The 27,110-nt window shown below is 40.5% G+C and overlaps 1 protein-coding gene across 2 annotated transcripts in view; it reads left to right on the forward strand.

The window, feature by feature from the left end:
- The window catches only part of AOAH (acyloxyacyl hydrolase), a 196,432-nt gene that overhangs the window by 16,851 nt on the left and 152,471 nt on the right, over positions 1-27,110 (forward strand). Inside the window, exons 2-3 of one of the 2 annotated variants that reach the window (XM_055420873.2) lie at positions 8,075-8,214; positions 20,687-20,753. In XM_055420873.2, coding sequence (XP_055276848.2) covers positions 8,187-8,214; positions 20,687-20,753 — 95 coding nt within the window. In that variant the 5' untranslated portion in view covers positions 8,075-8,186. The remainder of the gene's footprint in view (positions 1-8,074; positions 8,215-20,686; positions 20,754-27,110) is intronic. The other variant, XM_055420871.2, reaches the window with a different exon arrangement.

Below are 27,110 nucleotides of genomic sequence, written 5' to 3' on the forward strand. Positions count from 1 at the left end.
TCTTCAGCATTTCCCAGTGTTCTGTGATTTCTCTCATTCTTTGTATACTCAAACCTCTGAGCACATAGTGGGTGCTAGTAAGTATGTATTGAATAAGAATAGGATGGATTTACTCCCAGCGCCTTTACTGTCATTTCTTTATCATTGTTTTTTATATGTTTCTAAGTTAGCCGGCCCACTCTTCTGTATTTCTCAGCACAGTCTGCTAACTTCCTCTTGCCGCTTTGCTCGGACTCTGCCCACCCCCTTGGACGCCCTCAGCCTTATTCTCACCGGTAATTGTCCAACACAGTGCCTCTTTCACTGCCAGTGTTTTTGGGATAGAAGGCAGTTTGAAACTTACTGAACATTTTCTCATAAAAATAATATTCCAGGTGACGATTGGGTTAGGACACAGAGCCTAATCTGCCCAAATACATTGAAAATACAAGATACCTATAATAAAAGTAAATTCAACCATAGAAAAGTAAAAAGATTGGTAATATTACATGTTTTTCAAAAATAGGTTTCTGAGCTTCTATTTTTTAAAAAAGAGTCATGGAAGATATGTTCTTTACCCTATGATGGTCTTAGTAGGTGGGGTAGAAACTAACCTTAAACATCTACTCTGCGCCAGGCACCATGTGCATTCTATGTGTTGTATCACTTAATCTCACAAGACTTGTGCCAGGTTTTAGATAGCCTTTGCTGAATTACAAGGCTCTGTGCACTTACACAGCAATCATTTATTAGCTCGCAATCCTATGGGTTGGCATTTTTTGACTGGGCATTGTTCAGTGGCCCTTGAGCTGATCTTAGGTAGGCTCACTTCTGCTGCTGCATTCAGCTGGTAGATGGTGGAATGATGAGCTGGATATTTAGAATGGCCTCATAGCAACTAACACACACACACATTCACAAACCTGGTAGTTGGCAGACTATTACTGGACTTTCCCTTCATGTGGCCTTTCCAGCAGACTAGCTCAAGCTCATGGCTGTGAAATTCTAAATGGGAAAAATGGAAGATACAAGGCCTCTTGGGGTCTAGAGTAGGATCTGAAAAGTTGTCACTTCTACATGCTACTGATTAAAGCAAGGTCACAAGGTCAGACTCAAAGGGCTGGAAAACAGACATCACCTCTTCATGGGAGGAAGTGTAAAACGTCTGTGACCATTTTTAATGTATACCACACAAGGGGTGTTATTATTCTGTTCTGTGGGTACCAAAAATTTGGGTTCAGAGAGGTTAACAATCCTACAAAATATAACAACTCGTAAGTGATAAAAGCAAGATTTGAATCCAGGACTTTCTGAGCCCCAAATTTGGGTTCAGAGAGGTTAACAATCCCACCAAATATAACAACTCATAAGTGATAAAAGCAAGATTTGAATCCAGGTCTGTCTGAGCCCCAAATTTGGGTTCAGAGAGGTTAACAATCCCACCAAATATAACAACTCATAAGTGATAAAAGCAAGATTTGAATCCAGGTCTGCCTGAGCCCCAAATTCTTCACTCTCTACTGTACCATGGCTTCTCCCTTCTCTTTCCTCCCCTCCTCTCTCTTTTCTTCTCCTACCCTCTCTCCCGATCCATGTCCATACTGAGAGAAGAAAGCAGAAAGAAAGCTGAAAGTATAGTATTCACAGCTGGGCTGTGTGCTACCCTATCTGGCTTGGTAACTAATATCTTAGAGAAACAAGGCTGGCTGTAGGATCATTTTAGGTGGTTGTTTTCCTACCTTTCTTTCTTATTTCCTTTTCACCAAAGTGAGAAAGTCTGGGGATAGAGGTTGTTGGTTAGAATTACAACATATAAAACTATATCCTCTGCTCCCACCCGATTAGGAAAATCTGAGAACAGAATTTAGGCATTTGTGGAGGGGCACCAGGTTGGGGGAGGTGGGTCATATGGGAAATGAACTTGAAAATGTCATGCTGGTCCAACAGGGATGCAGGGACAAAAATTCGGGTGGGCTGTGACTCTAAAACCTGTGTTCTACACTTCTCTGGTACCCAAACCAAAAGTGAAAGAGTCATCCTTGATTCTATTTTCCTCACGTTTCTCATCAGTTCGTTGATAAACCCCTTGGGTCAACTTCCACAGTAGATCCCAGATTTGTCCATTTTCCTCCACTCCCACTGTCACTCATTACTCTATCCAATAAACCATCATCTCTCCTCAGGCCCAAAATAGCTTCCTTCTTCATGTCTCTGCCCCCATATTTGCCCTCTGAGATCCTTCCTCCTCAGGACAGCCAGCATATTTTTAAGACACAGATCAAATGAAAGCAGCCCCCTCCTCAAATCCTATTCACAGCCCCCCATTCCTCTCAAGTTGAATCCTTACCTCTTTTGTCATCTACAAAACCCACAGGCCTGACCTACACTTATGTCTGCACCTCATCTCCTAATGCCAGGTTTTCCCAGTCTCATTGCCATCAAGTGGGTATCAGCTCTTCCTGCCTACAAAGCCTTCCTGGCCCCTTATACTGCTTGCTCCTTTCTATTACATTAGCCATTTGTGTGTGTGTTCTTCAGAGAAGTCTTCTCTATTAGCTCTAGCTAAGTTTTACACCATCGTCATTCTCATTGCCTTCTGTTACTTCACCCTGTTCCTTTTCTTCATTGGACCTAACATTATTTATAAGTGCATGCGTGCCTACTTGTTTATGATCACTTTTCCCTAATGGAGTATAATCTCTGAGAGGGCAGGAACCATATCAGTTTGTTCTCAGCGTGTACTCACAGCTCAGCATGGTGCCTGGCATCCAGAGGGGACTCAGACTACATACTGGGCTCCAGTCTCAGTTCCCTTGCTCACTAGCTACATACTTGGCAAGGCACCTAACTTCTCTGAGCCTCTGACTTCTGGTCTGTACAAAGAGAGCAATAATTCCTACAGCGATGAGTCAAGTTGTTGTGAAGTTTAAATGAGATGAAAATGTATGCAAAACTCTTTGAAATCTGCAGAGAATATTCTAGCCATGTGATGAATTATTTATGCCCCAGCTCAGGGTCAAAAAGGAAGTGTAGTCTTGCCGAGTCTGGTTCTGACAACTGCCAGGTGCTTTCGAGGCTTCTCAATGAAGTGTGGGCTTCAGACAAATGAGAAATCTAATAGACCTCTCTCTGCAGTTGGCCACATCTCCAGCCAGCACAGATATGATTATAATTAGAGTTTTAAGAGTTCTGTTTCAATTCAAAAAGATTCCGTGGTACAGTCTGCAGTCTACCTGAGATGTGTGTCTAGAAGCAGATTCCTGTGGCAGGTGTTTTTATTCTAGCCTATTTGCTTCTTTTCTTACAATGTCAGGGGTGTCTGTTTCTATTATACTCATTATTTTCAGTTGCCAGGTGAGAAGAGATTTTCCATATGGGAGATTTCAGATGGTGACCACTGAGCAACATACATAGTTCTTACCCACTCTCGTCACTTCTTAAATGAACAGTAGCTTGGACAAACTTGCTTCAGCAAACCCAGGCCTTTTTATTAGCAGCCAGAGAATAGTCTATAATGGGAAGAATTACTCTGCTCATGCATTTCTCCAAGGGAAAACATTTTTTCAGCCTGTCAAGACAGTGAAACCTCTTATTAGAAACTATAGCAAAGTCAATTTCTCTATTCTTGTTACTAAAGGATTCAGGACACACCTCACTGCAGACCCTAAATTAACAACCCAAGGGGAGTTGAGCTCGGTGGAAATGGGCGGGGATGTCCAAGTGAGTGGGACTCAAATCAAAGCTGAGCCCAGCATGGGCGTTTACATATTTCAAGCCCCATTACCTGCTTTTCTGCAGAGTTCTTTTGATCATAACAACTCTTCACTAGATAGAGTGGCGATAGTGGCAAGATATACCCAATCTTTAGAGACAGTTAAATTTTGGAGGGAAGGGGTTCCTTTTTATTTAGGACTTGCCAAGTGGCACTATCTAATGATTTCCTATTTAAGCAAGTAGTGCTAAGAAGCCATGAAAGTCATCAGTCCTTGTTGGGACTGCTCTGAGTAAGAGAACCTCACCTCTGTAAGGACAAAGAAACAGGTTGGTCTCAAGCAGCACAGTTCTCTTTCCATTTGTCCTTCCATGCCAAGGATGAAAATAAACAGGTATGTACCTGTGTGTTTCAAGTCCACTCTGGGTGACAAATGCTGCAGCTCATTGATAAGACTCTATGAAGTGACTGCTATGCAAGAGCTCAACCCAATCTCTACCATGTTCTTCTTTGATCCTGAGCTGCGTGTGTGACTATTTGCTATAGAATCTGCTGGTTGACTTAAGAGAAGGTGCTGGTTGTTGCACAGCAGGAGGAGAAGTGGAGCCATGTCCTATAATGATATGGAACAAAGAGTAAGCAATGGCATCCGTGAGATGACTGAGCTACAACACAAAGTCAGCTGCATTCGTTAACCCTTTTCTATGGAGGTCTCCACCAGGTGACAACTGAATTGTCCTTCAGGTGGCTCTCTAGTCAGTCTGCTTCAAGTCAGCCAAAATCTCTTATCTCCTTCCTCCAAGCCAGGTACTCAAAGTTAGAAATAGGAAGACCCCAATCCTGCCCACAAGGAACTTACACTCTAACTGTAAACTTTTTTTTATTATTAATTTATTTTAATTGGAGGCTAATTACTTCACAATATTGTGGTGGTTTTTGCTGTACATTGACGTGAATCAGCCATGGGTGTACATTTGTCCCCTTGTCCCAAACCTCCCACCCACCTCCCTCCCCATCCCACCCCTCTGGTTGTCCCAGAGCACCGGCTTTGAGTGCCCTGCTTCATGCATCAAACTTGGACTGGTTGTCTGTTTCACATATAGTAATATACATATTTCAATGCTATTCTTTCAAATCATCCCACCCTCACCTTCTCCTATGGAATCCAAAAGTCTGTTCTTTATATCTGTGTCTCTTTTGCTGCCTTGTTTATAGGGGTGTCATTACCATCTTTCTAAATTCTATATATATGCATTAATATACTGTATTAGTGTTTTTCTTTCTGACTTACTTCACTCTGTATAATAGGCTCCAGTTTCATCTACATCATTAGAACTGAGTCAAATGTGTTCTTTTTAATACCTGAGTAATACTCCATTGTGTATATGTACCACAACTTTCTTATTCATTTGTCTGCTGATGGACATCTAGGTTGCTTCCATGTCCTAGCTGTTGTAAACAGTGCTGTGATGAACATCGGGGTACACGTGTCTCTTTCAATTCTGGTTTCCTCCGTGTATATGCCCAGCAGTGGGATTGCTGGGTTCCATGACAGTTCTATTTCCAGTTTTTTAAGGAATCTCCACACTGTTCATAGCGCTATACTAGTTTGCATTCCCACCAACAGTGTAAGTTCAGTTCAGTTCAGTCACTCAGTCATGTCCGACTCTCTGTGACTTCATGAATCACAGCACGCCAGGCCTCCCTGTCCATTACCAACTCCCGGAGTTCACTCAAACTCATGTCCATTGAGTTGGTGATGCCATCCAGCCATCTCATTCTCTGTTGTCCCCTTCTCCTCCCGCCACCAACCTTTCCCAGCATCAGTCTTTTCCAGTGAGTCAACTCGTCGCATGAGGTGGCCGAAGTATTGGAGTTTCAGCTTTAGCATCAGCCCTTCCAATGAACACCCAGGATTGATCTCCTTTAGAATGGACTGGTTGGATCTCCTTGCAGTCCCAGGGACTCTCAAGAGTCTTTCCAGCACCACAGTTCAAAAGCATCAATTCTTCAACAGTGTAAGAAGGTTCCATTTTTTCCACAACCTCTCCTGCATTTATTGCTTACAGACTTTTTGATAGCAGCCATTCTGACTGGCGTCAGATGGTACCGCATTGTGGTTTTGATTTGCATTTCTCTGATAAGGAGTGATGTTGAGCATCTTTTCATGTATTTGTTAGCCATCTGTATGTCTTCTTTGTAAACTCTTAATAAGAAGTTCCAGAAGGTTTGGTAACTTGTTCAAAGTTACACCATTTTAAGTGACTAATCCAGTATTTGAACTTTGTTTTTTAAAAAAGCTTATTTTTTATTTCAAAGTTTCTCCCTTTTCAACTATACCACACTGCATCCTCTTATTACATTGCAATATAATTACGTATAATTATTTTAAATTGCAGTTATTAAAATGTATATAGCTCTACCTAACAAGTGATTAGCAGAGACATAAATCAAGATGGAAAAGTACATTATAAATGTTAAAAATATTCACGTATATTATATATATTTTGTGTTTAAAAGTGAAATTTGTTTATCTCTGGATGATTTAAGTGATGTTTATCTTCTTAACACTGCTGTATATATTAAAAATATTCTGAAATGAGATTGCATTGCATCCATCTTTTTAAAAAGTGTTAGTTGCTCAGTTGTGTCCAACTCTTTGTGATCCCATGGGCTGGAGCCCACCAGGCTCCTCTGTCCATGGCATTCTGGGCAAGTATACAGGAGTGGGTAGCCATTCCCTTCTCCAGGGGATCTTCCCAGCCCAGGGATTGAACCCCAGTCTCCCACATTGCAAGCAGATTCGTTACCATCTGAGTCACCAGAGAAGCCCCCTTTCTTGAAAAGTTATTGGTAAAATAAAACAAAATATATATGAAAATGTTTTTAAGACTGTAAAGTGCTAATAAGTAAAGTCAGCTACTGAATTCACTGCAATGTAATAAAGCCCTCAGAGTGTGGATTAGGTAAAAAGCACTTCTAATCCACCTTGGTAATTGAAGTTGAATGTCCCAGAGTAAGATGCTCCCAGAGCAGTAAGACTGTGGTTATCAAGGTTTAACTATCCCAGATTTGGTGAGCCCAGCTTTGCCGAAGGGTACAGAACAACCGAGGCCAGAGTCTGATCAGGTGTTACAATGTCTAGAAAGATGGAAGTCTCTCCTTCTTTGTTGACAAGCTCTCATTCTATGGGAGTTTTAATATCTTTCTGTCTAGAGAAGCCCAGTTGTACTATTCACATCTGTTATCAGCCACTTTCCCTCAAGGATTCCTAGTGGGAATTTGGTTTTAATGACACTGCCTGTGAACTTGGGTCCCCAGCTCCTTGAGCAGATGGATAATAGTGAGCTGATTTTTAGGCCAGCCACCCTGGAACTTCTTTATTTTAGATATAGTCCTTCTTTTGCCTCATTGGAAACCAGCCTCTGCTAATAAATGCCACTCCTCTTATCTCAGTGAAGCTGAACAGTTTCTTCTCAGAGTTACTGATCTTTGAACAACCAACCCCTTGTGTACAGAAGAGTCCCCTCCCTTTTGACAAAGAAGGTTTGGTCTTCCCTGGCAATTTAGGCTGGTGACAGAACCTTCTAGGGGTGTTAGCCTAGCAATTCTGAGCCTTAACCATTATCATACATCAAGGAAGCTTGATAAATATAATCGTAATTTAACCCAAGGTTCCTTCTAGACACTTATTGTATTGGTACATGCTTTCAAGCAGAGTGCTTTATAGCTGGGAGGTAAAATAATATTTTAAAATAGTGTTATGATTTCAAAGCCATCTTCATTTGTACTATTATCTCATTTAATCATCACAGCAGCCCTACAGGAAATTTAACTACTTTGCAGTGAGGAAGCCAAGGCTTAGAAAGGATGAACGACAAGCCCAAGATTCAAGGGCAGGACTCAGTCCCAGGTCTTCTGACTCCAAATGTTGGGCAATTTCCACTGCTTTTCTGCAATTAAAAATCTGAGCCCAGGTCATAAGCTGAGCATGTGTAAGGTGGGAATGATCCTACTCACAGTGAAGCTGTCTCCTGCAGAAGGGAGGGAGAGCAGACTGAGCTTGTCCTCAGTGCTGGCTGGCTGTCTTCTACACACTGACTCCTATAAATGGCACCTCTTTCCCCCATATGATCAAAATGAAATGGAAATAAAGCAAGATTCAGTTACTTCCCTGAAGTCACATAGCTTAAAAGTGACAAAAGCCAGCTGATAACCTGTCTTTCTGACCCCCAAAGTCACAATTTTCTTATCATAATTCACTAAAAACTCAGCGCACTCATTCATGTGGTCGGTTATAAAAATCATGGCAAATAAAAGTTCTCTGTTTTGGGAAGATTTGTGTTCTTAAGGACACACATATATCCCCTTTTCTTCTTCCAGTCCTTTCCATGTGACATAGCTGACTTCTCTTCTGCTCCCTGCAGCGTGTGTGCTGGTGGTGTCTGTGATTGAACAGCTCTCTCAAGTTCACAACTCGACGGTCCAGATCTCAATGGAGAGACTGTGCAGCTACTTGCCTGGTAATGTAGAAAGGGTCACTTGGCTATGGGTCTGATTCTTTTCTCACTCATGAGCCATCATGAGTGAATTTATACCCTACATGAGTTTACAGAGGAGAATCTGACTATGTTCTTTCTGTGAGTTGATATTCTTATGGGGATCATAGGAATTAAAAGAAACACACAAAAGAACACTTTAGGCATTTTTTCCCCAGACATTCATTTTCCGTCATAGTAGAATGAGATTGCTGTGGACATTTAGGGAGTAAAATGTCAAATGGCCAATTTTTTTAAGAATCATTTATAATGATTTGCCCACCTAGTGATCATGACCTTAAGTACCAGGAAGGCCAAAAAATCAATAATAAATAATTTTCAATTATTTATGTTAATTTAACCACATACATTCTTAAATGCACATACATCCCTTCTAACACAGAGCTTTATTTAGTCTGAAAAGACAATGGATCTTAAATTTCCAAATGGGAAAATAATCTAGGAACACTCCATTGATATGAATTGGATCTCAATAAAATCCCTTACACATCCTGCAAAAGGAAATGATCTGTGGTTTAAACAAATTGTACGTTTTTGTTGTTTAGTTGCTAAATTGTGTTTGGCTCTTTGCGACCCCATGGACTGTGGCCCACCAGGCTCCTCTGTCCATGGGATTTCCCAGGCAAGAATACTAGAGTTGCCATTTCCTTCTCCAGGGTATCTTCCTGACCCAGGGACTGAACCCGCATCTCCTGCATTAGCAAGTGGATTCTCTACCATTGAGCCACCTGGGAAGCCCTTAAGCAAATTGTATAGTTGTGCTAAATTTCATCAGAATGAAAATATTGATTCTATTTCCCTTATATTAGAATATTCTTAGGTGTACAATCACAATGAGTAAATTTCATTGAGAGTCAATTTTTCATTCACTTAATGTTAAGGAACTAATTCTCCCAAGATGTCTACATTATTATTTTTAAGTAAGATAGTTGGACTCATGACAGTTTTATCTTTGACTTAACAAATGCTGTGTCAATGGCTTCAATGCACTTTTAGAAAATTTATTGCTTACAGTCACAACGTACACTCATAAGCTCATTTTTGTATTTAAAAATAAAAACTAAGAGAAGATAATACACAAATATATGTGCTTGCATTGTCCCAGTCTGACCACTGCTAACATTTTGACATAATTGCATCATTTTTCTTTCATAGAATTAGAATGTGACAAATAAACTAGAAGGCCCTTTGGCCTCCCCTGATCTCAATTCCATTTTCCTTCTACCTCTCTAAAGAGAGAACTATTCATGTGAACTTGATGGATATTAGCTTTGTCAAATTTTATATTTTTACATTCACTTCATTGTCTATGAATCTATAGATGATGTGTAGTATTATCTATGGGTAATTTTAAAATCTTTTCCTGGTAAAAGGAAACAAATGCAGAAAACCACTCAAAATAAATGTATAGTTTTATCAGCTATTGAAAGGTGAACATCTTTGTTAACATAGTCCAGAGGAACAGGGCTATATTCAAAAAGGAACAGATTGGTGGCTACTCCAAAAGTCCCATCCACATGCTCCATCCCATCAAAAACTCCTCCTTCTCCCTTAAAAAAAAAAGAAAAACCTGCCTGTTACTATAATCATCTTCTTTATTGCTTTGTAACTTTATCATCCGACTGGGTATCTCCAGACACCATAGTTTTGTCCAGTTTTTAAATTTTTGATGTGTCTTTTAAGTCCCATTTTAATCTACCAGTTTCTTTTCCATCCCTTCCTTTTCCTTTAAGTGAGCCATGGAATCTGCCCCGTAGTTTCTGCATTTTGTTGGTGGCATCCCTGTGGTAGGATTGAATATGTTTCTCTGTGTCTGTCTTTCCTGAAAATGGGAGCTAGTTCTGAGGCTTGACCAGACTCCAGTTTGATTTCTTCCACAAGCCTGTAAGTGACGGTGTTTTCTTTCATCAGGAGGCCATCATAAGTGTTTTTCTCTTTTTTTATTTTTGTGATATTAGCACTGTTGATGCTCTGTGACTAAGTCTGTTACTTCATTGGAGGTTACAAAATGGTGCTGTTCTAATATATCAGCTATGTTTCATTTAGTAGTTGAAATACATTAGAGTCAGTTTCCCTCATTATTGTCATTGTTTAGAGATATTTTTAGACAGTCAAGTTACTGTCGAAAGTTCATTCCTTAGAAAGGACTCGCGGGAACAATATTTCCTGAATTCTTTCATGTATTTTTTCTCCACAGTTACTAATGGTACTATTTATTCTAAGAAAGGCAGGATAAATGCTTGATTCTTTTTCTCTACTTGCCAGTTTTCAAATAATTCATTGCCTTTATCGTGTCATCCCAAATTAGTCATTTTGTCAGTTCAGTTCAGTTCAGTCCCTCAGTCGTGTCCAACTCTTTGAGACCCCGTGGACTGCAGCACGCCAGGCCTCCCTGTCCATCACCAACTCCCGGGGTTCACTCAAACTCAAGTCCATTGAGTCGGTGATGCCAACCAACCATCTCATCCTCTGTCATCCCCTTCTCCTCCCACCTTCAATCTTTCCCAGAATCAGGGTCTTTTCAAATGAGTCAGTTCTTCACATCAGGTGGCCAAAGTATTGGAGTTTCAGCTTCAGCATCAGTCCTTCCAATGAATATTCAGGACCGATTTCTTTTAGGATGGACTAGTTGGATCTCCTTGCAGTCCAAGGGACTCTCAAGAGTCTTCTCCAACAGCACAGTTCAAAAGCATCAATTCTTCGGCACTCAGCTTTATTTATAGTCCAACTCTCACATCCATACATGACTACTGGAAAAAGCATAGCCTTGACTAGACAGACCTTTTTTGGCAAAGTAATGTCCCTAGGTTTTCTTTAAAGTATCATTATGAACTCATGAATTTATATGCATTTGATGAGTTTCAGTCTACTTCAGTTATTATCCTTTTGAAGCTCAAATTTGTCTCATCTTTGACCAGTGGGAACTTCTGTAAGTTGACTCCTACATCCTTTTGACATAAGTCTAAGTAATCTTTGATAGCTTCCTCATTAACTGGTATGAGAGTTGTACTAGCCTGTCTTATACATTTCCAAGCCCAGGCGTGAAATCAGTCATTTCTCTTAGATGCTCTGGTTTCTTTTAGTGGGAAACAGTATTAAGACTGCAATCTGAGTGCATAGGAATATCATTGCTACTCAGCTGGTCATTCTTTCTAGACTTCTTCTGTTGACAGCGATAGAAAACATACATTATATATTTACATATATTATTTTAAGATAAAACATCTAATGAGTTCATATTGTCACTTTAAATTCAAATTCAGGACTGCAGGATTTTTCCTTTGCATCTTCTGTCTCATATCTGTATCTTCTTTCCACAGTCGAAGTCCTAACTCTCATGGACAAGGGGATTGATTAAATTAAAATATCTCATGATTACTCATTTACCTGTCCTTCTCTTCACATACAAGATGCTCAGGAAGTCAATCTTAATACTACTATTATTAATATATTTTATAATCCTTGAGAGCAGTTGAACTTTTTTTGAATATGCTTTCCCCATATCTCTACACTTTTTAATCGCTGTACTGTATCATTTGAGCATACAGCCATTACATACAATATGTGCATTCCCTTTGCACCCTCGTTTAGCTTTAGTTCCATCAGCAACTATAAGACTGATGTTCACCACCAGCCCTTATGCAGATGTCTCTCTAGTCGAGTTACTATTTAAAGTTCATTCCTCAGAAAGGACTCATGGGAACAATAGTCCCTGAATTCTTGCATGTTGATAACAAGCTGGCTTGTCCTTTATACTTGAAAGTCAGTGTTTTTCCAGATATAAAAATCCTTGGCATGTAATTTCTTTCCTAAGTGCCTTAAATATGTTATTAAAAGTTTGATGATAATCTAATTTTCCTTTTCTTATAAGTCATTTACTGTTTTTGCCTAGTTCAAATGATTTTTTTTTCATCTTGATAAAATTTAGTCATCTAACTAGACTATATCTTGGTGTCATTTGTTATATTGATGTTCTCAGGCACACAGGATGCTCTCTCAAATACATTTTTTTATAATCTCACACATTTTTTAGTATTTGCTCAGTTTTCTTGTTTTGGTTTTCTTCTTCAGGGATTTATAGTATCCATATTTTAAATCTTCTTTGCCTGTATTCATGACTTTGCCTATCTTCTTGATTTGGTTTTCTTCTTCATGGATTTACAGTATCCATATTTTAAATCTTCTTTGCCTGTATTCATGATTTTACATATTTCTTGAATGAATAATTAAAGAATTTTTTTTCTTCAGCTAAGACAGCAAAAGAGATGATTTATGGTATACATGTTACATTCAGCCACAATTGAGAAGATAACTAGTCCAAAAGTCACAGGTCCAGGGTAAAGGACCAAAAGGGACCCCTTTGATATGAGCAAGCTGGGTCTCTCAAAGGTGGTCAAGGTGATCAGAATAGCCATGGATGTTCCAGATCCATTGAGACAAGTTCTAGATAGTAGGCATGCCGTCCAACAATTTGTGCCAGCATCGCTGGCCTCTGCCTTCCCTTGTTTCTGCTTCTGTGGCTTCCATGGCTACACAGGTTTGCTGGGACCTCTGCCTCACCTTCTTCTTTTGCGTTTCAGCCTGTGCATTCACTTCTTCCTCCACTTCATTCTCATGGCATGGAGGTTTCCCAAAAGATGGCTTTAAGGCTGAGAAATTTATTTATTTTTAATTGGAGGATAATTGCTTTACAATATTGTGTTGGTTTCCACCATACATCAACATGAATCAGCCATGGGCATACATATGTCCCCTCCCTCTTGAACCTTCCACACCATCCCACCCCTCTAGGTAATCAGAGCACTGGGTTTGAGCTCCCTGTGTCATACAGCAAATTCCTACCAGCTACCTATTTTACACACAGTAATGTGTATGTTTCAATACTACTCCCTCTATTCATCCCACTCTCTCCTTTCCCACCTGTGTCCACAAGTCTTTCTCTATGTCTGCGTCTCCACTGCTGCTCTGCAAATAGGTTCATCAGTACCATCTTTCTAGATTCCATATATATACATTAATATATGATGAGTACGTCTTAATCACTTCACTTTTTTATTTTGAAGGCTTTCCTCTTTTTCATCTTCTATTTCTCTTACAATGTCAGCTACTGTGTTCCTTTCTTCTCACATTCATTCTAATATGAACGTCGTTTCTTTTATAATTTTGTGTTCTTCCCTTTCATTCCATTTCTGAGTGTTTTTAGTTCTGATTTCTGTTGTTCTTTCATGTCTTCATTTTATTAATACTTCTCACTCATTTTAAAATACCGCTATGTTTTCATCCTTTTTTTGGCACAAATTTCTGGCATGCTTTTGCTATCTGTAAGGATGTGATTCTGTTCCTTACTCTTTTTTTTCTTCTTATAATAATTTTGTAAGGGAGTTGACCTAGATACATTTCTGTTGCTCATTTTTATGTGAAATTAGTTTTCCAAAACTCTTAGAAAGAGAAGTGGTTTAGGGCAGCCTCTCCAAATGCACAGAATTCCTTCCTCTGTTGTTTTTGTTGGTGTTAAAAAATAAACACATGGCTGCTTGTATTTTGAGATTTTCTGAGTCTATCTTCCTGCCCACTTTTATCTGGATTTTTCTCTTTGTTTTGCTTATATCCAGCTAATTTCTCCTCAGTGTGAGACTTATCCTGGAAGGGAGCTATGGTAGATGAGTTTCTAGAATTCGGGGATGCCTCACCACTCAAATGCCTTTGTCTTTCTAACCTTGAATCTTTGGTACTCATCTGCTACAGAAGTGGGCTAAACCTCATCCCTGTCTTTCCCACTTTCAGCTGATATTCTTAACTGGCCCACCATACTTTGTCATCAATACCCAGGCTGTTTTGGCAATTCGCCTATTTATCCCTTGCACCCCTTTACTTTCTCCCACACTTGATAAACCCCAAGTCTCACAGTTGTGAGTGGTTTCTTGTTGCCTTAATTGTATTTGGGGGCTCATGGAGATATCTAGTTTTGCTGTAACTAATGCTCATAAGGTTTTGGTTTTCCTATTCAGAAGCTTTATTATTATTATTATTGATAGAGATTCAGTGAAATACCAAAACTCTGCTGCCTCCACCACCATCTTTCCAGAATTCTCCCTTGTGGGGATCTCATTTTTACAGCAATGGTTACTATCTATACCACTCTGCAACTTCTGTTTTTCACTCAACAGTATGTTTTTTGGATCTATACATGTCAAGATATACATAGACTTAGGACGAGCCTCTAAGTTATTCTACAGTCCTTCACCACATAAATGTCCCATGTTTTATTTATCCATCCCCTTATTACTGGACATTCAGCATCTATTATAAACCTTACTTTATATTCTCACATCTCTGAATTAGAGGAAGAAGAAGAAAATGTTATTATCATTTTACAAGGAAAAAATAAGTAGCCATAATTATCATTAAGACTTGTTTTGACTAGTTTTCATTTCTATATAGTAGACCACACTGATAGATATCACCATTTGTGCCTTGAGTTTGATTTTCTCTTTTTAGGCAAAGTTTTGCTGTTCAAAGGTGAAAGCGTGAGTAAAACTCCTGTTTCTCAGATGATCCTGTTCTAATGTACCAGCAAAACATAAAAATGCATGAACCAAGATTGCTGGTATTCAAGGTTCCATCTTGGCTCCTTCTGACTCTTAACAAAAAAATTTGTTCAGGTAAAATGAGAGGCTGAAAGTCAGATTCTGGTAAAATAGTAACTGGCACTTCATCAAAGGGAAGCAAAGTAGGTATTTCTGCTTTCAGTAGTGGGCTACCTTTCAATTAGAGGAGTTTTCAAAGAATTCATAACCCTACTTGGGTGTATTTTCATTTTATTAATTAACATTTATGTCTGGATGGAAATAAAGTGCTAAGTTCAGATTAAAGGCTCTTTCACCTGACAGACATGAAGGCAGAGTGGATGTTACTGTTTCCATTTTTTGGAGGTGGAAGAACATATAGAACAGTCATATGAATTATGTAGGGTGACAATAACAGTCTGACCGTTGGCTAAAGATTTCTCCTTATAGAAGACATCATAGGACTGTTTTGTTTATGAAATATGAAAACATCCACACTGCCTGAGCACACCCAGAGTTGTCTTCTGTCTAGAGAGCCAGGAGAATGGGAGAGAGGGGAAGTCAAATTATGCACAGCAACAGTTATGATTTTTAAAATTACTTTTAAGTAATACTGCTTTTACCTCCAAAGCTAAATAAGTTTATAAAACATAACCTTAGCAGAAAAAGCATGCAGCAACATTCTTGAGAATAATCACTCAGTAAATCATGTTGGCCTTTCCTGTGGCTGGGAAGACAGTTTTTTTGAATTGTGCAAAGAATTTCTGACCTTCAGTTTAACCCACTGCTTTTGCCTCTGGCTCTCATTAGTAAACACCTTAGAAGAATCTCAGAATTGTTAATGGAAAAATGATTAATAGAATCATTCTCACTAGGGGTCAGGAGACTCCTATGCCCTCAGTATCTTGCTAGAACTTCACTTTCTTGGGTCACCTGTACAGAAATCTTATCTCCGTGGACTATGACAGTTAAAAACTGATGTCAACTTAAAATGAGAAAGGCAACACTCCTCGCATTCTGTAGGCTCTGAAAATCTATATGCAGCCTTAGAACACACAGCTACAGAACTATCTTGGTGGTCAACTCGCTGTGTTTTAAATTTCTAATTAGTAAGTTGGTATATTCCTGCCATAACTGAGGTAGATGAGGCATCAAAAAATGTCCTAAGTACATTGAAATGCATGCTACAAATAACTTGGGCTTTTGGAAAAAAATATTTTAATCTCTTACTGAACCACTCTACCCTTGGGGAAGCCTTCAGTTCTCAAAGTTTCTTCTCATAGAATGAGGGTGAAAAAACCACTCCCTCAAAAGTTTCTTATGAGAGAAGAAATGATAAACCTAAAGGTGACTTACTACCTGAAATGTTCTAGGTTTTATTTACACCCATGCATATGGATACACTTAACATATGACTGCACAGTTGTTCCTTTTTTAACTTTCCTTTGCCCTTGGAGTGGAGAAGGAAATGGCAACCCACTCCAGTACTCTCGCCTGGAAAATCCCACGGACAGAGGAACCTGGTAAGCTGCGGTCCATGGGATTGCCAAGAGTCGGACACGACTGAGCGACTTCACTTTCACTTTTCACTTTCATGCATTGGAGAAGGAAATGGCAACCCACTCCAGTGTTCTTGCCTGGAGAATCCCAGGGACGGGGGAGCCCGGTGGGCTGCCGTCTATGGGGTCGCACAGAGTCGGACATGACTGAAGTGACTTAGCAGTAGCAGCCCTTGGAGTGGCCCTACCTTTTTATCCCTATGCTGTTTAGAGTCCTTTTCATTCTGTAGACATTAAACGCTCTTGTACCTTCCTGGTCGCAAGCACAATTTAACTGTAGACTTTTTACATCAGATCGATTACTAGCACTATGTTAGTGTCAATCTTTTGTTCAGTTGTAGCAATAACAGGTTATCGTCTATGGCTGACTGGGCCCGATCAGGCTTTTTCTAGAGACTTTGCTATCTCTGCTCTGTAGTCTTCTAGGTCTATCTAAAGTTTAGCTCTCAGAAACCCAGCTCGTGTCCCATGTTAGCCATTTCTGCAGTAGCCTCTCATTCTTAACCATCACAGAATTTGAGGAAACTGATTGTTGGCCCTGCACAGAGGATTAGGAAAATCTTGCTGCCACTCACTTCAACTGGAGCAAAACAAGATTCTAGAAAAAATACACACACACACACATGCACACATAAGCATCTTTTATTTTACCAGAAAGAAGAAGATTGTTCTCTGCCTTTCAGGCAACACTGCAAGTGTATCAAAAACACCTGGTGTCAATTTTTAAATTGCTCTGCTCTTGGCTAAACTTGTTTTACATGAACAACACTGGAAACTCATTTCCAAAGTGCTTTACAAGTCCATGTAATTTTGAATGTCAGTTATACAATCCTCCAAACTTCCAAGACAAGATAGTGAAGGGAACTGAATCCTACTCCTACATTTTTCAGATGAGGAAATTGAAACCCAGAAGGGAAATCAACCTGGCCAAATCAACCGTTATCCAGTGCTGAAACCCAAGTCTCTGAGTTCTGGAACATCAAAGTTCCTTCAGTTCAGTTCAGTTCAGTCGCTCAGTCGTGTCCGACTCTCTGCGACCCCATGAATCACAGCACGCCAGGCCTCCCTGTCCATCACCAACTCCCGGAGTTCACCCAAACTCATGTCCATAGAGTTGGTGATGCCATCCAGCCATCTCATTCTCTGTCGTCCCCTTCTCCTCCCGCCCCCTAGAAAGGAACACCCAAGGGGGTGCTGTTTTTATTTTATAGCAGTAGCATTGAGATTTAGTTCAATTATACATGCATTTACAGTGTATACTTCAATTAATAATTAAGTCACTCAGTTGTGTCCGACTCTTTGCAACCCCATGAATTGTAGCCTGCCAGGTTCCTCTGTCCATGGTATTCTCCAGGCAAGAATACTGGAGTGGATAGCCATTCTCTTCTCCAGGGGATCTTCCCAGCTCAAGGATTGAATGCATGTCTCCCACACCACAGGTGCATTCTTTACCATCTGAGCCATCAGGGAAGCCCGAGAATACTGGAGTGGGTAGCCTATCCCTTTTCCAGGGGATCTTCCTGACCCAGGAATCAAAATGGGGCCTTATGCATTGCAGGCAGATTCTTTACCAGCTGAACGGAGTTGTACGTCCATCACGACCATATATTTAGGAATATTTTCACTGTATCAACAAGGACCTCCACCCACCTCAGGTGCCCACTCCTAACCATCCATTCCTTCCAGCCCTAAGCAACCACAAATTGACTTTCTGTCTCTATGAATTTGCCTATTGTGGTCATTTCACATAAAGGCAATCACATAAGTATGTTTCTTTCATTTAGCATAATTAATGTTCATCCATGTTGTAGCATGTATCAGAAAGTCATTACTCTTTATAGCTGAATACTATTTTGTTATGTGTAGATAGACTATTTTTTTCATCCATTCAGTCATTAATGGACATTTGGATTGAATTGTTTCCACTTATTTGATTTTGTATAAAGATAATTGCACTATGAACATTCATGTGTAAGTTTTTGTATGGAAATGTTTGTATTCTTTTGGGTACATGCCAGCAATGGGCTTGTTGGCTCAAATAGTAACCCTAAACTTAACCTTTTGAGGACCTGTCAGACTGTTTACCAAAGTGGCTGTACCATTTTATATTCCTACCAGCAGAATATGAAGTTTCTAATTTCTTCGCAACCTCATCATTTCTTGTGCTTATCTTTATTTTTATTCTAGCATATCATAGTGGGTGTGAAGTGGTATCTCATTGTGGTTTTTAACATTTTCCTCTAATAGCTAATAATGTTGACCATCTTTTCATGTGCTTATTAGCTATTTGTGTAACTTCTTTGGAGAATATCTAGTCAGATGCATTTTGAAAATGTTTGGTACAATTCACCAGTGAAGCTATCTGGCCCTGGGCTTTCCTTTATGGGACATTTTTGATTACTAGTTAAATCTCTTGTTATATCTCTATTAAGATTGTCTATTTATTCTTAAGTCAGTTTCAGCAGTTTGTCTTTCCAGGAATTTGTCCATTTCTTCTAAATTATCTAATTTGCTGCCATGCAGATGTCATAGTATTTCCTTATCATTCTTTTTATTTCTGTAAGGTCAATAGTAATGTGTGATTGGTTTTAAGCTCCTACTTAAAAAGCATAATGAGTTTGAAGTCTTGTGCTTTATCACGAAAAAAAAGTCCCATGAAACTATTTTAATATGAAAGTAGTATTTACATTGGGCTTCTCTGATGGTTATTTACAATTAAGAATCTGCCTGCAATGCAGGAGCTGCTGCTGCTCCTGCTGCTAAGTCACTTCAGTCATGTCCGACTCTGTGCAACCCCATAGATGGCAGCCCACCAGGCTCCCCCATCCCTGGGATTCTCCAGGCAAGAACACTGGAGTGGGTTGCCATCTCCTTCTCCAATGCATGAAAGTGAAAAGTGAAAGTGAAGTCGCTCAGTCGTGTCTGACTGTTAGTGACCCCATGGACTGCAGCCTACCAGGCTCCTCTGCCCATGGGATTTTCCAGACAAGAGTACTGGAGTAGGGTGCCATTGCCTTCTCCTGCAATGCAGGAGACTCCGGTTCAAATCCTGGGTTGGGAAGAACCCCTGGAGAAGGGATAGGCTACCCACTCCAGTATTCTTGCCTGGAAAATTCCATGGACAGAGGAGCCTGGCAGGCTACAGTCAATGGGGTCACAAGGAGTCAGACACAATTGAGTGACTTTTCAAGAATACTCGCACTCTTACTAGTACTCCCACTCTAGTATTCTTGCTTGGAGAATTCCATAAGACAGAGGAGCCTGGTGGGCTACAGTCCATGCTGTCACAAAGAGTGCAACACGAATAAGCGATGAGTGCTTTCACTTTCAAGAGTACTAGAGAGAGTTCCCATATTTATCTTGTTGTTCCACTACCCCACTCCCCAAGTAACTGGTAGCCCAGTTTGAGGTAAACATGACAAGAAAAATTCTCAGGGAGGGTTTCCCATCTGTTCCTGGACAGTCCATCTATCCTAACCTTGCTAAAGTCTTCCTTGGAATTACCAGGGTTCCACAGAGGCTGACAAAGAGCAGAAACAGCACCAGAAAGTTAACAGGTTTCATTGTGCAAACAGATTGGTCTACAAAGCCTTCCTGTACTTTCATAACGGGGAAGCAGGAAGAAGCAGATTGTTTAGGTAGTGGGTTTGCGTGTGTGTTCTCTCTGGTGTAGATGGCAATGCAGAGACACCTGTGACTGTTAGTATCTTTTTATCTCTGGGATACCAACAGCAAAAGCTAAATAGTCAAGTTCAGTTCAGTTCAGTCGCTCAGTCGTGTCCGACTCTCTGCAACCCCATGAATCACAGCACGCTAGGCCTCCCTGTCCATCACCAACTCCCGGAGTTCACTCAAACTCATGTCCATCAAGTCAGTGATGCCATCCAGTCATCTCATTCTCTGTCGTCCCCTTCTAAGTCAAGTCCTTTTTCCCCCAAAATGAAATACTTCAGATTATTTACTTTCAAGCAAATCCTGTTTCTGTCATCAACAGACGAGATCCTCACCACCATTCAGATGTTCCCTGCTACAAAAAAGAAAATGAGACTCCAGAATTTAACTGGAGTATTTTTATCAAAAATTAGTGTTCTTTAGCATGTACAATAAGCAAAGTAGCATTTACATAAACCAGAGTTGGAAATGATATTTTCATGGATACATTGACTGTAACATTTCTCCCAAATCCTTATAATTAGTCTCTTGAATTAATGATAAATTAAGCACTCAGCTTCAGTTCCTAGTAAAGATCATTATTGACTCATGTGTTAAATTCATCATAATAATCTATTTCCCCTGCTTTATCTTTCTTAGAAAAACTGTTCTTGAAGACCACTTGCTATTTAGTGGTACATATATTTGGACCAGACATCATAAAACTGTGAGTATGCTAATACATTCATCCGATTCGGTTCCTGGGATACGGGGGTGCGGGGATGGGGGAAAACTGGGAGATGGCTGACTCCATTTCCAGCCGGATGTACTTACTGTACATGGGCATAAGTCCTATCTGGTTCTTGTTAATAGTGGAAAATTCAAACCTGACTCAGATTGTCATCCTAGGAAAAGGCTCCCTTTAAATTACCATGTGGCAATTTGGCTGTTTCTCTCCAAGAGCCATTCGGAAAAATTTTGACCAATAGTGCCAATAAATGAGGAGATCCTAGTGGCTGGGACTGGATGTTTGCCCCTTCTCTTGAGCTTTCCCCACACTCCCTCCTGGATTCTCAGGCCATGTGCTTCTCAGGTTCTTCTCTTCTTGCCTCCCATTTGCTGGTTTCCTGGCCTTCTCCACTTCTCCAACCCCTGCCCCTTAGGATCCTGTGTGTGTGCCATTGTCATTTTCTGTCTGCTTCCTTTCTTCTACCTTTTTTTCTTTTTTGAGTTAAGGACACTGAATCGGATACATCATATTCCTGTTCATGGCACTTTCTCATCAAGAATCCAAACTTGGCTTTCTTGTATTTCTTATCTAGTTATTTACCTAGTTATTCTGAATAATGTAATTAGCCCCCAAACCTACCACCCAAAGCAAAGTCTAGACCTTGACAATAACTTGCCCTAACTTCAGGGTCTCTGTCTTTATTCTCATGATTTTCTCCACCCAAGTAATAAAGTTCATGCTCATCATTCTCTTGTTTTCCTTTTTATATAGTTTTTTATATATGCATATTTTATTAATATAATACATTATAATCATAAAATAATATATAAGTAATTATTAAATCCTATTATGTTATTAGTACATTTACTTTCCATATTCCTTTAAAGCATATTTTAAAATTTTAGTTATTTCTTTATGAAGAGAGTATCACATCATTCATAATCTTTGGGGACCTACCACTTAAAATTGTATGTCTAAGATTCATCCATAGATTTGTGGCATTGCTGTAGTTCATGCACTCTGGGTACATAGAATTTCCCATTGTGTCTCTACAAGAGTCTATTCCCTCACTCTCCCATTAATGGGTGTTTGGCTTGTTTTCTGGTTTTCTCTCTTGTGGAGAGTGCTGCTGTGAACATTCTTACATGGTTCCTCTTTTATATGCCATTAGCCTCAGAGCAGAGTGGCTCAGAAAAACTACCCCCACAGCAGGATAGCCTGCAGTTAAAGATTTCTAAAGGCAAAAGAAACTTAAAATGATACAGACCAAAGGGACAATCAGTGCTCCATCGTGCTGCACCCCTGCCTCTATTTATGTTAATCTCACTCTACTGTGGTCAGTGATTTTTCATGGACCCTGGACAGGGAGTGTTTAGAAGGGCAGGGATTCCCATCTTCTTAGCTTATATCTCTATTACTGCCACTGCCTCCTAACAGGACCCAGGCCTGCTGGATCTCTCATTGCCCTGCAAGTCCATAATCCACATTCTAGCTGGTCAAATAGCTTCTTAATGCAAAACTAATTATGGCAATCTCCAACTTAAAATTTTTTACACACTTTACAGGATTCCTTAACCCCCTGCGCAAAGCCCTTTATGACCTGATCTCTTAGAACATGTTCAGACTCATCCCTGGCTGTTCTATAGCATACCATGCTCCAAACCAGTTGTAATTTTCTGCACACACCAGAAGGTTGTTGCCTCAGGACTTTTGCATAAAATGTTCCCTCATCTCCTACTTCTTTGGACCTTAGCTCCAGGGTCACTTCCTCTGGAAGTTTCCCTGACTCTCCCCAGGCTAAGATAGATAGATCCAACACACACACACACACACACACACACTCACACAAATTCTTCCTTTCCTATGCAAACTCCTGTGTGCTTTTCACATCTGTTTGTAATGTTATTCTCCATTTACTTTTCTGAGTTGCGAACTAGATTGAAAGACTTCTGAGAACTAAGACTACATTTTTTCATCTTAAGCAAAATATTAATACTTAAGCAAAATACAGAAGGAAGGAAGAAAGGAGGAAGGAGGGATCTTTGTATCTCCAGAAAAAGAAGTCACTCAGTCATGTCCAACTCTTTGTGACCCCATGGACTGTATGTAGCCTACCAGGCTTCTACATCCATGGGATTTCCCAGGTAAGAGTACTGTAGTGGGTTGCCATTTCCTTCTCCAGGGGATCTTCCTGACCCAGGGATCGAACTCAGGTCTCCTGCATTGCAGCCAGATGCTTTACCATCTGAGCCACCAGGGAAGCTTGTAACTCCAGGGCTTGGAGCAATACTTAAGCATAGAAAGTCTTTGAAAAACATTTGTTAAATTGATTAATTCTTTTTAAAAATAAAATTATCACCACAGATGAACTCTGACTAGACTTCTCCAAATAAAATTACTTGAACATATAAAATGAAAAAAAATTAGACTATAGTGAATCTGTTTACACACCTAGTCTGAGCCAGGTGTGCTGGGGAAACATCAGCTTGGCCAGAGAGGTTTTCTTGGACCTGGATCAGGGAACCAGAAAGGTAAGTAGAAAGCAATCACAGATGCCAAAAAGGGCAGTACACACAGATATCTAAAAGGGATATCAGAGATTAGCTACCAAGTGTGCTGGGAGTAATAGGAAGTGGCCTGGGTTCACTGGGGAATCCATTGTTATTCTATAACTGGCTGTAGGGTGCTGAGTGCAAGAGCCAGGTAAACATGGGATCAAAGGGAGGACAGACTTTGCACTAGTACTATAGATGTGGATTGCACAAGAGACAGTCCCCACCTCAAATAACTACAAATGGACACAGAGGGTTGAGAAAGAATGGGCCCAGCAAGCCATTGAAAGAGTAGGTGATAGGGAGAAGAGGAAAGTTTTTTCTTTGAGATGACTCAAAGTTATAAGATGACTAATTCTCACTAGCATGGGATAGGCCACTTTGAAGAAAGATAGATGAAATAAACAATCCCTCTTTGTGGTTCCATCCACTGTTAGTTTTGTTTGTGAGTAATTTTTCAGGACCCATATTAGTTGTTTGCTGATAGAAATTTCTCTTCCTATGGTGGCCTCTTCTTGCTGCTGCTGCTGCTGCTGCTGCTGCTAAGTCGCTTCAGTCGTGTCCAACTCTGTGTGACCCCATAGTCGGAAGCCCACCAGGCTCCCCCGTCCCTGGGATTCTCCAGGCAAGAACACTGGAGTGGGTTGCCATTTCCTTCTCCAGTGTATGAAAGTGAAAAGTGAAAGTGAAGTCGCTCAGTCGTGTCCAACTCTTAGCGACCCCATGGACTGCAGCCCACCAGGCTCCTCCATCCATGGGATTTTCCAGGCGAGAGTACTGGAGTGGGCTGCCATTGCCTTCTCCGGCCTCTTCTTACAGCTTGTTTTAATCAATCACATGAAGTTCTGGGTTGATGTAGACCTTGAACATGACAATCTTATAATTTAGTTTTACCTAAATATCAGGCTTCCAATATTAAATGTGTTTCCTAACCCAGAGGGCATCTCTCCTCATTATTTCACACCAGTCAGTTCTCAGTGATTCATGGACTAATTATTCAGCAATTACATTTCCTACCCACTGGAAAACCACAAGATATTGTTAGGAAGTGGGGCACCTTAGCACTCAGGCATTCATTCCACCAAGAACCCAGGTCAGACAGGGTGGGGCTACTTCCAGGAGCAACCTTGCCCAGCCAGCAGCTGTGTGCCCAGTCCTCCTTGCTTTGACATCCATTGCCATACCAGACCTGAAGCTGGTCTTCTGCTCATCTCCCTTGCTTCATAGTATCTATGCTCTCAATCATAAATTCCTATATTCCAACTTAAGAGCTCTCAGAGATCAGGAGAGGTCTAAACCACTAACATGTTTAGAAGAAAAATGTGAAGGAGAGTTTATAACAATTTTGATACACCTTAAGTGTAATTAATGTATTTTTAAAGGACAAAAATGTAAAGTAATACAACTGACCCTTGCTCCTTGGAAGGAAAGTTATGACCAACCTTGATAGTATATTAAAAAGCAGAGACATTACTTTGCCAACCAAGGTCCGTCCAGTCAAGGCAATGGTTTTTCGCGTGGTCATGTATGGATGTGAGAGTTGGACTGTGAAGAAGGCTGATCGCCGAAGAATCGATGCTTTTGAACTGCGGTGTTGGAGAAGACTCTTGAGAGTCCCTTATACTGCAAGGAGATCCAACCAGTCCATTCTAAGGGAGATCAATCCTGGATGTTCATTGGAGGGACTGATGCTAAAGCTGAAACTGCAATACTTTGGCCACCTCATGCGACGAGTTGACTCACTGGAAAAGACTCTGATGCTGGGAAAGGTTGGGGGCGGGAGGAGAAGGGGATGATGGAGAATGAGATGGCTGGATGGCATCACTGACTCTGTGGACATGAGTTTGAGTGTACTCCGGGAGTTGGTGATGGACAGGGAGGCCTGGCGTGCTGTGATTCATGGGGTCGCGGAGAGTCGGACACGACTAAGCGACTGAACTGAACTGAACTGAATACAACTGAGCCATTCACAGGACAATGGCAAGTGGGTAGGAGGGAGGCTCAAGAGGGAGGTGATATATGTATACTTAACAGCTGATTCACATTGTTGTACAGCAGAAACTAACATACCATTTTAAAGCAATTATCCTCCAATTAAAAAAAAATCCTAGGAGAAACCATAATGGAAAAGAATAATAAAAAAAACAGCATATATATATATCTGTACATATATAGATATATATAAGAAAATTGCTTTGCTATATAATAGGAATTAACAACATTGTAAGTCAGCTATAATTCAATAAGAGTAAATAAGAAAAAAGATAACTACAAGATTTCTATAAATGATTAAATTCATAGTACACTCTGAAGAGTGTAGTCCAGAAGTGAGATAAAAGTGTTAAGTCATATGAGGAAGATCTCCTTTCAATGCTATGAAGGTGTCTCTGTGACTATATATTAATGCATAAATCCTCCTTTGGAAGTGATGTCAAAGGTTTAAATTTGAGAGCTTTCATGTGTGAAAGGCCCTGTCCTTGCTCTCTGCCATAGGCTATCACTCTACCTGTCCGTCCAAACTTAACCCTGACCTTGCTCCCTTTTTCTGAGTTATGATGATGATGGACGATCATCAGCATTGACTTCATTCTACCACGACCCTAATTAAATTTGTTAATGAGCTCTGCCAAATGTGTTGAAGTTTCCTCCCCACAAGACTCACTCCTGTAAAGGTCATAAAAGGATATAAATTGAAATGTGACCATTTTTGGTCTTATTTGCTGCTCTGGAAAAGAGAAAGCAATGTTGGCTGGGAATAGTTATTACAGGTTTGGAGATTTCCTAAGTGAAAGTGAAAGTTTCTCAGTCTTGTCCAACTCTTTGCAACCCCATGGAATTCTCCAGGCCAGAATACTGGAGCGGGTAGCCTTTCCCTTCTCCCGGGGATCTTCCCAACCCAGGGATTGAACCCAGATCTCCTACATAGCAGGCAGATTCTTTACCACCTGAGCCACCAGGGAAGCCCAAGAATACTGGAGTGTGTAGCCTGTCGCTTCTCCAGTGGATCTTCCCGATCCAGGAATCAAACCAGGGTCTCCTGCATTGCAGGTGGATTCTATACCAGCTGAGCCACCAGGGAAGCCCCTAGTAGGAAATTTGGAGATTTCCTAAGGGTTTCACAAAGTATGTGTAGCCTAGGCCTTTTGTCCCAAGGTTGGTCCAGAGCACACGTGCTGCTCCGCCTCTTCCCTGCAGCTGCCCAGCTCTTGCCTTGTCATGTTGCACTTGTCTGGACATGGGAGGCTCAGCATGTTCTATTCTTGTCCAAAGGAGTGCTTCTCACTTTCAGTCTTTCTGATGATGAAACTCTGGTCTTCGAGGATTTGGGAGGGATACCACATGCCCAGCCTCCCTCTCCTATTTTTCGGTTCAGAGAACACCAGTCTGAATGAGGGGCCCCCATCTTCACTCTCATATTCAAGTTCACTTACTTGAAATTGTGCTCTATTTGCAGGGGAAAAAGAATAGGTGGACACCATATGACGAGTCGGCTCTTGTGATTCTGAATTGCCACAGATGGGATATTGGCCTTAGGTTAAAAAAAAAAAAAATTAAGCAGAGCCCTATTTATCACCCTTCTGAGTCCACTAAAAACCAGATTCCCACAAAGACAGCAGTCATCAGTTAAATAAATGAACCATTAAATCGAGAACAGATGTGTGAAAACAGTCACCCTCTCCTGATTTACTGACCCTGGGTAGATATTACTTTGGTAATGGACCTCGTGTGTCACAAACAGCTTGTCCCACTGTTTAGCCACCTTTAAGTTGGTTACCTTCCCCTCCACCTCCCATGCAGAAAC

Source organism: Moschus berezovskii, chromosome 3 (genome assembly GCF_049115385.1).
Source record: "Moschus berezovskii isolate FMDL1 chromosome 3, NW_MosBer_1.0, whole genome shotgun sequence".
Lineage (NCBI taxonomy): Eukaryota > Metazoa > Chordata > Mammalia > Artiodactyla > Moschidae > Moschus > Moschus berezovskii.